Raw genomic sequence first — 16,753 nt, 5'->3', positions numbered from 1 at the left:
AATCGATGGATCTATCATCAATCTATCTTGACAACGAAAATGTTAATCTTCTGATGCATACAATTTGATGTATAAACTTTCAATGCACCTGAAAATTATATACAACTAATGTAATGTTCAATGATAATTAAATCGTTATAATAAATCTATCGTTAATCGTAAAATTAAATAAATGTGGAAGGATAGACATGGGAGAATATTCTATCTCTTTTTATTGGTACAGGATACGAGCTTGTAATAAAGAATATGTAGAGTTTCAAATCTCTTTACTTAAAAATTTATTAATAAAAAGTTAGATAATCACTTATTCATTAATATTGTTCTTTTATGTATCATTTGCGTATCATACTGTTATATACTTTTATATATCAGATGTATTATGTTTCTTTCTTCTTTTTCCATTTATTACCAGTTAATATCATTAGTTCTACCATTTCATCAGAGTGTACGAATCTCTGGCGAAGATTATTTTACATTTCTGTCTGTGGCAGCCATCAGTTTCGAAAACTCAGAATCTGGTCGGGAGAGAAGCACGGCCGGTGCATCGAATTCAACGACTTTACCATCACTCATAACGAGAATGCGATTGCATGTGATCACCGTTTGCAAGCGATGAGCGATTGTAAGCACAGTGCAATCCGCGAACTCATTTTGCAAAGTATTTTGTACAGCCGCTTCGGTTTCCGGATCGACGGAAGCCGTTGCCTCGTCTAGGATCAGCACCTAAAAAGCGATGTCATTCGCTATTTATTTTTATTTTAGCATTTTGAAGAGATTTTAGAAATGAATTTCAAAGAGTTCCAGAAGTTACAATTAGATGCTCGATAAAAATTTTTACCTTTGCACTATGTAATAAAGCTCTTGATAAACAAAGAAGCTGTCTCTCGCCAACACTCAAATTATTCCCACCAAATCCAACGGAAGCATCGAGGTTTTTCGGCATAAGAGATACTCGAGCTTTCATCTGAGTCTTTTCAAGAGCGTTCCAAATGTCGTAGTCTGTATGTCGTTGGAAAGGATCTAAATTGGATCTTAAAAATAAGATCGATTAAAAAGAAAAGTATTCCAGACAATCAGTAAAGGAATTGGCGGTTATTACCTTATAGTTCCACTAAATAAAATTGGATCCTGAGGGATAATCGATAATCTACTTCGTAACACATCCAAGTCCAATTTCGAAACATCAATACCATCAATCTTAATAATACCTTCGCAAATCTCAACCAACCGGAATAAAGCTACAACCAGAGAACTCTTGCCGGATCCCGTGCGACCCACGATACCTAAGATAATTAGTAGTCAATTAATCTCTTACATGAAGAAATATAATAAATATGCATTATCGAAATATTATATTTGCCATTACCTATTTTTTCTCCAGCTTTTATGCTAAAAGACACGTCGATTAGCACGAGTGGTAATTCCTCTCTATATCTTAACTGCACAGCCTTAAATTCTATTTTGCCACGAGAAGGCCAATCGTCAGCTGGTTTAAGAGCAACCGTTTTGCTTGCACCTTCTCTCTGCAAAGTCTAAATAAAATAATAAAATTAAGATCAAAAAGTTATTAATATATTACAGAGAAAAAAAATTAATTACATATTTACGGACATAATTATTATAGAAATAAATTATTTATAGGTACTTTGAGATAATAACTGATCCTTTCTACACTTATAAAGCGCATCTCGGTCTCGGACATTAATCTGACTGTATATTGAAAGATACCAGTCATTTGTGTAGCATACGCCATCGCCAGACCAGCGAAGGCTGGCGATAGTTCATTTTTAAACGAAATCACGAGTAATGCAGTTATGCAGGATGAGGCGATCACCAAACTGTCTAGTCTTACCGCAGACCATCTCATTGCGGCTTGACACATTTGTAGACACAGATTATTCGTATTGAATAACTCCTCGAATCTGTTGATTAAAAACAATTCTTAATCCCATATCTTTTTTTTTATTATTTTATTATTATATTGAATAATCACCTGTACAAGAAGTTCTTTTCCTTTTGAAACGCGTGAATTGTATTCAAGCCTTGGATCGTCGTTGTGACAAAACTTAAAACAGGAGACCGTGAAATATTATCCATTCTCTTCAAATCCCTCATGCCTACTCTGCAGAGATGTACAGGAAATTTCAATTATTGATTTCTATTATTGATTCATATGTAAATTATGCGATAATATTGTATATATTTACCTGAACAGTTTGCTAACAAAGAAGAATAATATACCGAATAAAAATAATGGTATCGAAAACCAAGGCAATACGCCGCAAATAAAGAAAATGGCGAAAACACAGGTAAAAATATTTTGCACCATATTTTCTATCGATATGGGTAAATAATTATCAACTGTAAAACAGGAACGCAATTAATGAAATAAAAAATAAGAGATCGCGATATTATATAATTAGGATATCTACTAACTTTCGTCTATGTCTCGACTGAATATATTTTGTATCCTGCCGCTTGGAGTGCTCTCGAAGAATATTAACGGAGAACCAATGATTTTACGTAGAAACATGTTGTGCAATGTGGTCGAAGCTTTTATCGTCGTAAACATAATGGCCAAGCCGCGAATAAAACTTGTTAATAAAATGGCGGCGATACACGCACTATAAATATTACGATAAAATGAGAAGTCAGGATTGGCATTTATATCTTCTACGTATATGGTATCATTACTTCCTGGCACAGTTACGTTCTGAAAATTAAACAAAATCGATATATTTTCGTAACAACATATGTAATATTGATGCGAAAAATAAGCATATATAATGCATATATAATGAATACTTATTACTTAAAATATTTCTTGGTTAAAGAGATGCAGATAGTTTCAAATATATAAATCTGAAATGTTGGATATAATAAAATATATTACTTACACCCCCGCCAGCTTTAATCCATACAGCAAGCCACCAAGTACTAAATGCTGAGCTACCTACGTTCAAAAAGAACGAAAAGAATACAAGAACCGCGATTAAGTAACCACCTGTGGCTTGTATGTACGTATGATAAGTGTGCGATTTAACGGCCCCAGTTTCGGCTTTCTCTGTCATTGTTAAAGTCATTCCTAAATTTAAATAGAAAACAGAATTAGGAAAATCATTTCAATCAGATTTTATAGAACTATTGTGATTATTGATATTATAGAACTGCGCGTGCACCTTTGTATGATTTATCCTGATCATCTTCTTTATGTTCAGACTCTGTCTTTTTCGATTCTGAGCCGCCGGTGTCGATGTTTTTCTGCGTCCCTGTTGCAAATTTTTCACTGTATAACGAAATAAAAACATATTAAATAACTTTATTTTACATCTATTGTTATCTAATAATTTATAGGAAATAATAAACGTACGATGATAAGTTATCTTCTGCAGCAACTGTGCCGCTCTTCACCATCGATGCATACTCTCTATCGTGTCGCATGAGATCTTCATGGGTTCCATGTTCCACAATCTTGCCTGCGCTCATCATGTAAATCTCGTCGCAACGCTTCAAAAACTACAACGAATAAAAAATTTGGAACATTTCAGAATTTTGAGAGATGTCAGTTTTCTCAAAATTTATTCATTTTGTAGAAAATGATACAAAAAAATATCAAAAAATCTTCCTCATATTTCATCAATAAATGGTAGTAGTGAATTCGGTTGAATGCACTAGTGCGCACTGATACACATTAAAGATTGTTGTATCTTCAATAGCATAAAGTAATTAAAACAGTGAGATAAAATTAATACTACAATTTATTGTTATATATTATGAAATAACAATAATACGAATAACAATAATAACTCGCAGAGTTAATTTTTTTTTCAGTTATTATGCTACTGTAAATTTGTATACGATAGCTTTTTTAATCAATGCACATCAATGCGCACTATTATAGTCAATCGAATTCGTTATTGAGTTAAATTAAATATGCACCTGAATGTTATGCGTTACGAAGAGAACGGATTTGTTCCTAAGAGCCTCGATAATTAATTTCTCGAATATATACGAGCCGACGTACGCGTCAACCGCACTGAGAGGATCATCGAGGAAATAAATGTCCCTGAAATGACAGATGTTTCGTCGCAAGGCGTTCGTCAAACTTATCAATACAATATCGACGTGTAATTTTGGAAATAAACCGATTTTGCGCACCGGTTGGCATAATACGCTCGCGCGAGCGCAACCCTCTGCTTCTGTCCCCCGGACAGATTGACACCCCTCTCACCGATTTCAGTGTCGTCACCACCAGGCAACATGTTCAGATCCTCCTTCAAATTACAGATCGTAATCGTGTGATAATAACGCTTGGCATCGAACTCCTCGCCAAACAAAACGTTCTCCTTGAAAGTGCCGTTTATGATCCATGCCTGTTGGCTGACATAAGCGCAAGTGCCCTCCCGCAGAATATGTCCTTTCGTCATTCTCAATTGTCCTAGAGCCGCCAGCAGCAGACTGGACTTACCACTACCTACATGGCCGCAGATACCGACTAGTTTCCCCTTGAGTGCTCCAAAATGTATGTCGCCAAGAACCTCGATGTATTTGGCTTCTTGCGGTTGATTTAGATTTTCTAGCTCTGTCGATCTGTCCGTGATTGATGACGAGTCCTTCCTATAATTAATCAAAATGTAAAAGATTATTCCAAACCTTAGTAGAGATTATTATGATTCTCATAACAGATATTAACTTTTTCTTGTTATCGGTCGATGCGTCCGTTTGAAGCTTCATACTGTCGCAAACGAAAGTACCATTAGCGATGGCAACCGCTTGCGATCTTACTATCGGTTTTGACATCTGGCAACTGCCTTCGTCCAACAGCAGTATATTCTGTGCGAAAGTATCATTTTTCGTTAGCCAAATTATCCCATTTGATAAATTATTGAAAAAAAATGTAAAACACTTATAAAAGCAATATTAAAAAGCGAAAGAGATACAGTGTATATACATTCACAGAGTACGAAATGTTTAAATTAATTTCTAGAGTCAGATACAAATTTTATACATGTAATTTGTATCAAACATACAAATATATTATTATATAAATATGATAATATAATAATATATATACAAATTATATATATTACATTTATGTAGCAATGTACATGCTTTTTAAACTCTTTCATACTGTACATTATCTATTAACATAATTGTCACAAATAAGCAAAGCAAAATGGCTTTATAACGTGAATGTTACTCTACAATAAGCGTGCACTAGCAAAACAAAAACCAGTTCGATTACAATAAATGATGAAAGTATTAAAAGGTATTAATTAAAAATCTCAAATACATCGATTGTACATTCCTGCTAGATATAAGAGATAAACACCTTTAGTCTGCGAAAAGTTATCTTTACCGCAGCAATATTAACTAAGGCCACTTGCAAAAACATGAAAGAAGTACGAATTTGAGCACTGAGCACCGATACGAAGGGAAACACCTGAAAAGTAATGTAGTGTAGAATTAAAAACACGACCATGTTAATATGATTGTCCTACGCATTAGCGTGGAAACGTTTTAATATCTCATGCACCTCCAACTCGATATTATTGATAGCTGAAAATTTGAGTATTCTGCGTGGAATTCAAAAGAATCGCTAATAGTACCTATTCGAGTGTAACAGGATGCTTTACAAGGCATGCAGTGTTTGCCCATCGTGTTTAACGACATTTTATGAACTTTTGAAAACATGTATTTTTTTACACATTAAAACAACACATTTATCTCGTATATCTATTATTACAGAAGTAGTACTCATAATGTATCTCTTTACTAAATAATCTTTTCATAAAGATTTAATTTGCGAAAATTTTGTTATCGATCAGATATATCTAATCGATTTGGCAGGCTAAATTTTATACTTGAAGTGAATCATAGATATATATAATCTTGGTGATAAATAAATGTGATAACAATTTATGGAAAATTATATCTGTCAAACATTGCAAGTACCAACTTCCTAATAATAGATACCAATCCATAAATTAAGCTAATAAATAAGCTAATAAATTAAGCTAATAAAACCAATCGAAAAACACTGGAGACCTTGAATCTTCTAAGAGCTATGAGGGCGCTGATAAAATATCGCGTGGTATCCTTAAGTGATGTAAGTGCCAGTCTAAGCAAATGTCTGAATAATGTGATCATTGGAAAAACCTGCAATGTATAATCCGTTAAGTGCAACATTGATTGTACAATCCAGGAAAGGACACTAATCTAAAAAATTGCAAACATCTATAAAAATTGGTAAAAAATACCAGTCCTTGGAGAAATTTATCGTCTCATTAGATTTTCTTACCTATTGGATGTATTAGATTTTTCCTGACACACATAAAATTATGATATTGATGAAAAAAAATATATAATATTAAAAAATGTTAAAATTGTATCGATGGATTATACCTGTGCAGCCGTTAATCCACTGCCCGAAGCAACTTGTGCTAAAAATGTAATGATCGCGGATATCACAGGTACAGCGGGTGTTAGAGAGATACTAAGACTTTGCAAATATGCAGTTTTATGAAGCCAACGTTCTTCCTTCTTGCGTACAGCTGCAAAATACATATTATTTTTACATACATACATATTTTAATTTAAAAAATCTGTTTAATTAAAAAAAATATTTATATGAAAAAATTAGAATGTAAAAGTGTAAATTATTCTCACCAAGAAGTTTCTGACTAAAATATTTTTCCCAAGAATACATCTTAATTAACTTTATGCATTCTAGGATCTCGCTCATGAGTCGCACTCGAGTATCCGTAATATTTACTGATTTTGAGCGAAAATAACCAGTCGCACGAGAAATAAAGTACTGTAAATTAATATTTTTGTTGAAGTACACACAAAGTATATAAGTGTGTATATATATATATATATATATATATATATATATATATACACATACTATATAACAAGATTTGTTTACCTGACATGGATAAAATGAAAGGAAAGCTACTATTCCTATTAGAGCGATGGGATTGAATATCCACAATATGTAAATTATACCGCAACTTATGGCTATTGGTCCACTGATAATCATTGGTCCATAAATAATCACATCAAAAAGCCTTTGACTATCGTTGCAAAATAAATTGATTATCTAAAAATAAGTCGCGAATGTATTGCATACAGATGCTTCTTTAACATCGTAAATTTTGCAAAACAGAGTCTAGTATCTCACTTCTCCTGTACTTTTATTGCCAAGGCTGTTTAGCCTGATAATTTTTTTGTACAACAAAGCCACACAAGCTGACTTTAGTCGTAATCCAGTCTTGTAATTCATATTCCATGTCCAGGTAAAAAAGAAAGCGCGCAGAGAATCGCACAACATAAGTAACAGAACCCATTTAAGACCATCCCAGAAATCTTCTTCCGAAGATTGTACATGCTCCAATATCTTTCTCATTAATATTGTCTAAATAAAAAAACATTCTGCATTATAACACAAGTGATACAATTTAATAGCAATTTGTCATTGATAAAGATAATATTACAGGACTGATAAATCCAAAGATAAGAGAACAGCTCAATAAAATGCATGATATGCAAATTCTTGTTCGAACAAATCTCCATGCAACCATGAAAAATGAAGCTGCATTGGGACCATTCTTGCTTAACTCTTGTTGCCAGAGTATATCAAGTCTAAAGAAATTATTCTTGTTTATATAGTGTAATAATATCTAGAAGATATAATATTGTATTTGATTTACCTGAGTGCATTATACTCGCAAGTATCATATAAAGAAATATCTGGCAAGTCCTTAATCGTAAGTCCTTTTTTGTAAGCTTTCCATAAATATGGTGTCATCCATGTTATATATACGTAAGAAAATAATCCAGCATTATCTGCTGGCCAATTCTCTTTTTTCCTATAAAATGTATGTTCTAATAACTGAGATATAATTATAAACAACATTAAATGTATTGTTATAACTGAGATATTTTTATTAATATGTAATAATATGTATATATTGTTTACAGTTACTAACATATATTTTAAATTGTTAATATGTAATAATGTGTATATATTTTTTACAGTTACTAACATATATCTTAAATTGTTAATATAAAAAAATTATTATTTTAATATGTTTAAGATTGAAGAATTTGTCACAATACATACTGATTTTGATACCGCACTGGTATTAAATTGCTCAAAGCATGATTATACTTTTTTATTCCAGATCTTGGGATATATTCCCTAACTTGTTTGGCTGTACTACTACTCGCCTTTGGTAATAGAGATTGCTGTTGTTGCCTATCAAGCTCCAAAGATCTAGAATAGAAAATTAAAAATAAGTATTAATGAAAGTTCTTATCCTGATATTCTTTGAGCATTATTCAGTGATTAAATGCAAATATTTTTAATTAATTTTTTTCCTCAGAAAAACACAAAACATTTTTGATATAACTCATGTTATACAGATGATTCCATACCTTTCATTATGATTGTGACGTGTGTTATTTTCAGTTTGCTTGTTATTGTCATTGTACCCTTCCATCGTTTGACTCATCCTTGCAGAATTGTACTTTTATTCCAAAAAAGGATATAAAAAGTGACATTTATAGAATCTGAAAATTGCATTTCACGCAATAATAAATCTTTGAGAAGTGAAAAGATAAGAATTCATCATCACGAGGAAGCGTATTGTGATAAAAGTATCACACATAAAGATAGTACTACACACACGCTCTGTGCTATCACCTTCTCAGCTTAGGAATATTAAAGCGCGTATTTATAATACATAACTGAAAATAATATACTCAACATGCACTTGACATTTCACATAATGTGAAAAAATAATAGGCGCTGGTTCGTCTATCATACCACTTTTACTCACCTCGCCGATAGTCAGCAAATATACTTTACTCTCGCGACGAGAAGCAATCGCCGAGCAAATCGGCGTGATATCGATAAGAGCAGTACTTAATCTCCCGGCATCATTAATAAGGTACGTGTATACTTTTTAAATTCTCGTCCCCACGCGGAAACGCGCGGAAACTGGGGCGAAAGTACACACACACACGTACACTCATCGTGCATACATCACACATACGTACACACATACACTTCTCGAGTCGATGAATCGTGACAGGACGCAACACACTCACACTCACACATGTAACACCTGTAACAGCAGCGATGTTCAATCTGACGGTGTTCTACAGCTGAAATTCCGAATATTAAAATATTCCGAATAATGATGCTTGGAAAATGAATTTTATACCTTTTTTTTTAAACGCGTTTCAGTTTACTTACGATATCGAGGTCGAAATTCAGCAATGAAAAATGGCTTCTTCGATTTAATTTGTAGTCATCATAAATGTCGATTGAGATTGAGATTGCGCTCGAGAATTCTAAACACAGAATGAATTTTTTTTTATTGAGACTGTCGTTCAGGATATGCGTGGGTGGACATTGTTGTCACGAATATCAACTTGTTTCTCTGACACACAGTTTTTCCCGGGATTTCTGGGAACTTTCGTTGAAGAGTATGAACTTTGCGTGCATTGTTTATTCAATGAGTTTATTTATTCAATGATTAGAATATATAAATAGAGGCATTATGAAGCATTTATACACATGCGACACATTGCATCAATCGCGACTATATAGGGGATGTCCATTAAAAAGTCATTAAATCATGATAGCGTTGTTGACTTGTTTACATAATTATTATACTAACGATTATATAAAATTGATTAGCTAAAGTAAACCTCGAATAAAAAAAATATAAATTCGAATAACGTATAATTAAATGTAGATTAATCTTACTTAATAAGGGTCATTTTATATTATTATATTCACAAATAAATATTTTTGATAAATAATTCCTAAAAAAAATCTAGAAAATTTCGTTTTTAAAATAAAAATATAAGAGAGAAAAAAAGAATACAACACACATAAGAAATAAGTCTCCAGTTTAAAGCAAATAATTGAGATGTAATTATTACATCGATATCAACGATTTCCAAATCGTACTAAACAATCCAAATCGTGAGAATTAATTTTTTCAAATTCAACATGTATTGACTTTTTCTCAAAATACTCTGAGCATTTAATTTAAAAATATAAAATATATCTAACTTATTTATATTTGCGTCTTATTTATATTTTTGTCTTATTCTAAGGAATTTCAATTAATTTTACATAATTTTTTCGTTGTTTTTTTTTCATTCTTTTTATATTCAAATATCTCAAGAGAATACAAACCGAAGCTAGACTTATACTTTAAGAGATGCACACACTGACAGCTGATATTTTTTTTTGTGCACATCATAACATCTATGTCAATGAAAACTAATTCTTACTCGAAACTTACAATACCTCACATTATATATAATTATCGCATCATAATTATCGCATAATAATTATCGCATCATGATGAAAGATGAATATGTACGCGTGACTTTACTCTGCGCAGTACATAAGATAATAAGTTTGTGATCGCAAACTATTAGTCAGTTCTGTACATTACAATCGTACATTTTGCAATTCGTCGTTACATCTCGATGCATACAAATGTAGTCTAAGCTTACATCAAAATCATCATAATGCATACAGATAAGGAAAATTATCTAATTATTTAACATTAAATTGAAATAGATATTGCATGGAAAACGAGAAATACCCTTTTCGTGCGTTTAATCTATCTAATATTGCTAAACTAAAAATACATCTTACAATATATTCTTTGATGAATATTTTTTTGTATTTTAATGACGTACGAGTGTAATATTATGTATTTGATTCAAATTAATAATAATAATAATAATATATATTATTTGATTCAAATTTATTATATATATATATATATATATATATATATATATATATATATAAAATTGGAAATGAGAACGATTGAGATAAAAAAATATTTCCGCTTTACCAACTTCTACATTCACTTAGTAATCACATACTTCATGTTAAATTTATGATCACATACTTCATGTTAAATTTATACAATATATATATGAATAATAAGCAAGAGAACTTACATACTATCGATTTGGCTTACAATCATTATTTAATGTATAACTGCGAAGAATTGGAGAAAAAAAAAAAAGGAAAAATTAATCAGTTCGCGTATTGCATCAGTGTGATTTAGAGATGTGTCATTTCACCAATCACTTTGATTTTTTTAAATGTTTTGTCAGTAGTTTATTTAGCGTTAAAAACGCATTGGCCAGTCTCAAAAACTATTGTAATTGTTACCGCCTAATTGTGAATTGAAGCCTCTGTTGTTCGGCGAATATCCTGGCCTGAAGTTATTACCTAAACCTATGTACAAATGATACAATATATTATATATGTACACATATATACATCAAGATACTAAAGTTTCTTGTTTCCTGATAATCAGTAATCAGAAATCAATAATCAGAAATCTCAAAAATAATTAAAAGATTGTGATTAGTCTAGTCTTCTAGATCAAATCACATATTGATAAAGGAATTATAATATATTTATTGACAATAGCAATAGATTATATTGCTTATGAAACAGATTAGAACTAAATTGTATTTTAATCAGTTTTGATAATAATTAGAAATCTTACCTCCACAGAAATTGCCAATGCCACTTAGTGACATGCCACTTGATCCTCCAGTTGAGTTCAGAAACAGTTCAATATATCTATGCGACATGTGACTTTTATCCTATGATAAAATAAGGAAATTAAAATAAGATTTACTTTATATATGCAAACTGTATTCCAATGATTTTTCTACAACATTCCTTGAAAATCGTTTTATCTAAACGGGTTTCAAATAAAATTTTAAGAAAAAACAAAAAAAAACCGATATAAACCTTGCACATTGCTTTTACGGCTTCCTCGTGAGTCGCAAATTCAACGTCAGCTTCTCCCGATGGCCGACCACCATTTTCAAGAATAATGCGAACGTTCACCGGTTCGATTGGTCTGAAGAACTAAAAAATAATATACAGAATATGTTATTACATCGAGAGAAAGCCTCTTTAAGATACAAAATTTTATATCGTTTTTATTAAGTACAGGAGAAGAAAACTTACATCAGCAATGTCTTGTTCTGTCGCCTTGAATGGCAATCCTCGCATATGAATACTGTGAACACCAGAATTACCACCCCAAGAATCATTATTACCTCTATAATTATTGCCTTTCATATCCATACCGCCACGCATCCCCATATTACCACCGCGAGATCCATAATTGTTTCCACTTCCCCATGGACCGCTATCAAAGTCTAAAATAAAATTGTAAAATCCATAGCGAAAAAATGGCTAAGGTAAACTGCAGGATCTAAGAAGTAGAGAATATATATAGAAATATAAATACATACGTAATGAATTCGTACGTGTATTGTATAATAATTCTCTATTACGGTTTTCTCCTGCGCGATAGTCTCCATACTTGGATAGATGATGTAAGGAATCACCTCTATTTCTGGATCCTCTGCCATTGTTGCTGAAGCGATTCATCCCGCCGAAGCGATCACCGCGAGTGTACGGCGCGGGCCTCTGATTGAAGCCGCCCATAGGACCGCCACGCATTTTGGGCCCGATACTCGCGCGTACCTCGGACAAGCTGCTTCGGAAGATCTCGATATATCTGTTAATGATCGAAGATGGAAGTGATGTAGGAGATGTTCATAGAGCGACACGAGCAGATCAATTGTATCATCACCGTCATTACTGCTACATACTCTCACCATACATTATTATCAAATCGTAAACTCGACGAGAGGTATTAACGATTTATATAGATCCGAGAGATCCCGCGAAATATGGTGAGAGAGACGAGAAAAACAAAACTAACATGAAGATTCGAAAGAAATCACTTCTCTGCACAATAGTAGTAAGAAATTAATGATTTACGATTTGATGTTTATAAGAAGAAAAAAACTTGTGTGTTGGCGTTAAAGTTGACTTTACAAATGTGTGAGAGAACAATTGTATTCATACTAAACCTCCGCACATTTTTCTCTTTTTTTTTTTATTAAATCTGCGAATTATATCTTGCGTCTCTCCCGCGACGAAATCGCTTCTCGATGTATTTACGTCACATGTACCCCATACAAACCCATGTGACGTCGACGATCTTCAGGAGTCACGCTTTTATAATTGCACCTTCTGCAGATGAACATTTCTATCGACGTGGAATTTTGTGTAAATTCAAGTATTATTTAGTATATAATTTATATATATTTAGTTTATAATTTATATATATATATATATATATATATATATATATAATTTTTTTATTTATATATATATTTAATATATAAATTCTAATTAATTTACAAATCTCTTATATAATAAACGTCATATTGCAAAAATTTCCTTAAAATATTCTTTCTCGACAAACTTACGTTTTTCATTTTAAGATAATAAATGTTTATCCCCAGAAAGTACAGTTATATGCGTGTCATATCCATCCATGATTACTATTTGTTTTTCTTTCTTTCTTTCTCTCTTTCTCTCTCTGTCTGTAGCGCCCATCGAGCTTTGGCTTGCCCTACCCATCTCCTATGGGATTTGGTGATGATGATAAGGGGCTACCTCCCGCCCCCCGGCACCCACCCACGGGTATAAGTTGGGTCCACAGTACTTTTTGCTTACGTATTACGATTATTTGGTTGTGTTTTAAGAGAGGCAGTTTCTTTATGTCAGATTAAAAAAATAAGTTCTCTAGAAAGCTCTTCTCCTTTCAAGAAAAATTTGTTTATTTAAAAATTAATTAAAAATCCGCGATTCTTGTAGAAGAGTTTTCTCTAACGAATCGTAAGATTAAATCGAAAATAAATTTTTTTACATTACACGTTTGAAATACATGAATGTAGACGTCTTGATAGTTTAATGTAATATAATTTATATTCTATTTTTGCTCTTGAACGAAAAGTTTCGTCTAGCAAAAGTCGGATAAAGAAACTGCATCCATATCATAGAATTTGTTCCCGCTATTTATTAAATGAAATGTATATAGCTAAGTATACTACGATCATTAATATAAATGATATGGAAAAGTCATAATATACCCAAACCCAGCTATGTATAGCGTCTCAGTGCCCCACCTGTGTCCTATCTTTTCCTTGTGTTTCTGCAGAGCGCGCTCCGCAACATCTTTGTTAACAAATTGAACGTAAGCCTCCCCAGTACTGCGGCCCGTGTAGTCTGTCGGTAGTGAAATCCCGTTCGGCAATATCTCCAACCCTGACCCACACATAATCAAACATCGACATTGTAGCTTATAGGCACACCCATTAAGGAAAAAGAGAAGTCAGGTTTATTAAAACCCTTATTAAAAAAAAAAAGAAAAAAAAGCAAGATCATTAAGACTCTAAAATCGCGCTAAATACGCGCACATTTTTCTTTTACTTCATACTTTCTTTTTTTTTTCTCTTCATGTTTCTCCTTGTATAGACAAAACGATAATTTCTCGCATCCGAAAAACCAGAGTTAAGAATTAAGCTCGATCACCGAGTCGCGTGCAAAATATATTTTTTTTTCCGTTTGTACAAATCATAAAATAATCCTTAGCACAACTCAGTTCTTAGTAGAATCTTAAATCTTAACTGAGGCATCGATATCGGAACACAGGGACTTTGCTCTAGATGGAATTTACTATCAGTTATTTAATATGTAATATGTGTTATCTTGCAAAATCCATTTTTTAAATAAACAGTTTTATAATAAAGATATAATATATTATATGGAGCAATTTTTATAGCTTGTAAAAAAACATGGATCCAAAATAATAATTTTTTCAGAACCATCGAAAGTATTGTCGCTGCGTTCCCGAGATAATCCTCAAATTTCATATCTATATATTTTCATATATATGAGAGGAACTACAAAAAACAGAAAGAAAACTACATACTTGTAAAAGATAAACAGGTGTCTGTCTCAAGAATTAATCAAAATATCGATGACATTCATTAATCAATTAATAAACGACACTGGATATGTTATTATTTGCTAAATACCTGAGAAGAATTGTGCAATTTCTTCCTTTGAACAACCAAACGGCAGACCACGTAATCTCACACAACCATCATCCATTGCATTTTCCAAGTTGAGGCCGCTCCTCTTCACGACCCATTCCATCTCCCCGCGTTTTGCTTTAAAAACTGAAACAGTAGAATTATTATAGAATTTGCAAAAAAAAGAAATAATTAAATATTCGTGTTAAGACTAAATTATATAAAAATAATAATTATATTTAAAAAATAACTTAATAAGATAAAAATAAAAACTCTTTTAAATATAATTTATCATTTTTATATAATTTAGTCTTAACACGAATATTTAATTATTTCATACCATCATATATATTTATAATAATTATTAATATATTTATAATATTATTAATTTATAATTATTATTTATATTATATTTATAATTATATTTATAATTTTATTTCATTATATATAAATTCTTTAAAAAAATATATACATTTTTTTTTAAGAATTTATATATGAAAAATTAATAAAAAATTAACCTTCAATATAACGATGGCCCATATGATCCCTGTCTCTTTTGCAAGCCTTCTCAATATCTTCTGGAGTATCCATTTCTACATAAGCCTCTCCACTGGGGCGTCCCTCGCGGGACATAGTCATGTGAACACCATTCTTGCCATTAGAAATGGAACAGTCGCCAAAAAACTTCATGATTTCATCTACAGTCGTGGACCATGGCAACCCACGCATTTTAACAACATATCCTTCGTCCTCGTGATCTCCGCTGCCACTCGACATGATTCTAATGTAATTTTATACTCTAAACAGTATCTGCAAAAATGCAAAATATTAGCTATTTTGTACTATTTATTGTTAGTTATTAAAATATTAACTATTTTTTTATTATTTTATCTAACGTAACAATAGAATAGTAACGATAACAGAGAAAACCACTGCAGCATCAAGATAAGATAACTTGTGCATACAAGATACTAATTCCGTAATCAAGTTTCCATAACGTTTAACGTCCCACGCTTATATTCGTCGACATTTTGGAAATGATGCTCTCGTGTTACGAGAAACATACGCCGATTACAGACATAATAAAAGAACGAAACATGGAAATAACGTCGGAAAAATTTCCGAACCTTAAGCCAGCTTCTTTCGGCTCGATCTATAAATATTTGTAAATATTGCTGAAGAAGCGAAATAAAAAACGAAACTAAATCAACAATAGCAGATAGATCGTCCGATAAACCACGTGCCTCCCACACATTCAATTACTTCAAAGCGAGGTCGTCAAATCGTTGCGACTCGCAAAAATTACCACGTTTGTGTTGCAGTGGATCGAAAAATCCGTGAAAAAAATAATTCTCGCAAAAAAATGTTCGCAATCACGAGACGCGAACATTCGGGATACGATCACCAAGTCGATCAATTTATCGTGGAGGATCGTGATACTGCTATTTCTGCTCTCAAATTCGAGTTTGTACATTATTAAACGAGCGAAACGTACCTGGGATATTTGTAATCAGAGTCAAAATTAGCTCTCAAACACCTCGAAATCGTGCGATCAAAAAAGTTCAAGCAGGACACGACTAAAATCGTAACAAAATGGTAGAAGGCGTTCTAATGGACGCAGCACAATTGAATGCAATTGCTTATATCGACCAATACCTAGGGAGAATGACGACCAATCAGGGAGCCCTTTGTTCAATCGACCAATTGAATGTCACTTCCTTTGTGATGCTGCCTATATTGTATATATTAGGGTAGGTTTTCACCAAAGAAAAAGAACTAAAGATAC

At 32.3% G+C, this 16,753-nt stretch overlaps 2 protein-coding genes across 8 annotated transcripts; both read right to left on the bottom strand.

Annotated features, from left to right (window-relative positions):
• Positions 1–295: 295 nt before the first annotated feature.
• LOC105253612 (multidrug resistance-associated protein 5-like) lies at positions 296–9,659 on the bottom strand. 5 transcript variants are annotated; one of them, XM_020028222.2, is made up of 25 exons: positions 9,266–9,659; positions 8,847–9,174; positions 8,443–8,577; positions 8,129–8,281; positions 7,716–7,874; positions 7,500–7,647; positions 7,187–7,420; positions 6,932–7,105; positions 6,670–6,817; positions 6,406–6,554; positions 5,333–5,443; positions 4,694–4,833; positions 4,159–4,617; positions 3,940–4,066; positions 3,371–3,516; positions 3,180–3,286; positions 2,898–3,085; positions 2,437–2,713; positions 2,208–2,361; positions 1,994–2,122; positions 1,646–1,922; positions 1,367–1,532; positions 1,100–1,283; positions 839–1,031; positions 296–723 (listed from the first exon to the last, which is right to left on the bottom strand). In XM_020028222.2, exons 3-25 carry the CDS (start codon positions 8,517–8,519, stop codon positions 466–468), a joined length of 4,158 nt encoding a protein of 1,385 aa, XP_019883781.2. In that variant the 5' UTR covers positions 8,520–8,577; positions 8,847–9,174; positions 9,266–9,659; the 3' UTR covers positions 296–465. The 5 variants fall into 5 exon arrangements, with proteins under 5 accessions (XP_019883781.2, XP_025263861.1, XP_011260042.2 ...); XM_025408076.1 differs by lacking the exon at positions 5,333–5,443 and adding an exon at positions 6,049–6,159 and having other exon boundaries at positions 9,124–9,174; XM_011261740.3 differs by lacking the exon at positions 5,333–5,443 and adding an exon at positions 6,049–6,159 and having other exon boundaries at positions 9,266–9,658.
• A 1,208-nt stretch (positions 9,660–10,867) lies between these two features.
• LOC105253610 (heterogeneous nuclear ribonucleoprotein H2) lies at positions 10,868–16,590 on the bottom strand. Of its 3 annotated transcripts, none has more exons than XM_011261734.2 (9): positions 16,463–16,590; positions 15,486–15,777; positions 14,971–15,114; positions 14,059–14,197; positions 12,328–12,596; positions 12,038–12,231; positions 11,816–11,935; positions 11,565–11,664; positions 10,868–11,287 (listed from the first exon to the last, which is right to left on the bottom strand). In XM_011261734.2, exons 2-9 carry the CDS (start codon positions 15,742–15,744, stop codon positions 11,199–11,201), a joined length of 1,314 nt encoding a protein of 437 aa, XP_011260036.1. In that variant the 5' UTR covers positions 15,745–15,777; positions 16,463–16,590; the 3' UTR covers positions 10,868–11,198. The 3 variants fall into 3 exon arrangements, with proteins under 3 accessions (XP_011260036.1, XP_011260037.1, XP_011260038.1); XM_011261735.2 differs by having other exon boundaries at positions 12,343–12,596; XM_011261736.2 differs by having other exon boundaries at positions 12,424–12,596.
• Positions 16,591–16,753: the final 163 nt, after the last annotated feature.

Source organism: Camponotus floridanus, unplaced genomic scaffold (assembly GCF_003227725.1).
Source record: "Camponotus floridanus strain SB8 unplaced genomic scaffold, Cflo_v7.5 scaffold2, whole genome shotgun sequence".
NCBI classification, from domain to species: Eukaryota; Metazoa; Arthropoda; class Insecta; order Hymenoptera; family Formicidae; genus Camponotus; species Camponotus floridanus.
The sequence above is the reverse complement of the archived record's forward strand: the minus strand, read 5'-3'. Positions and strand labels throughout refer to the sequence as shown.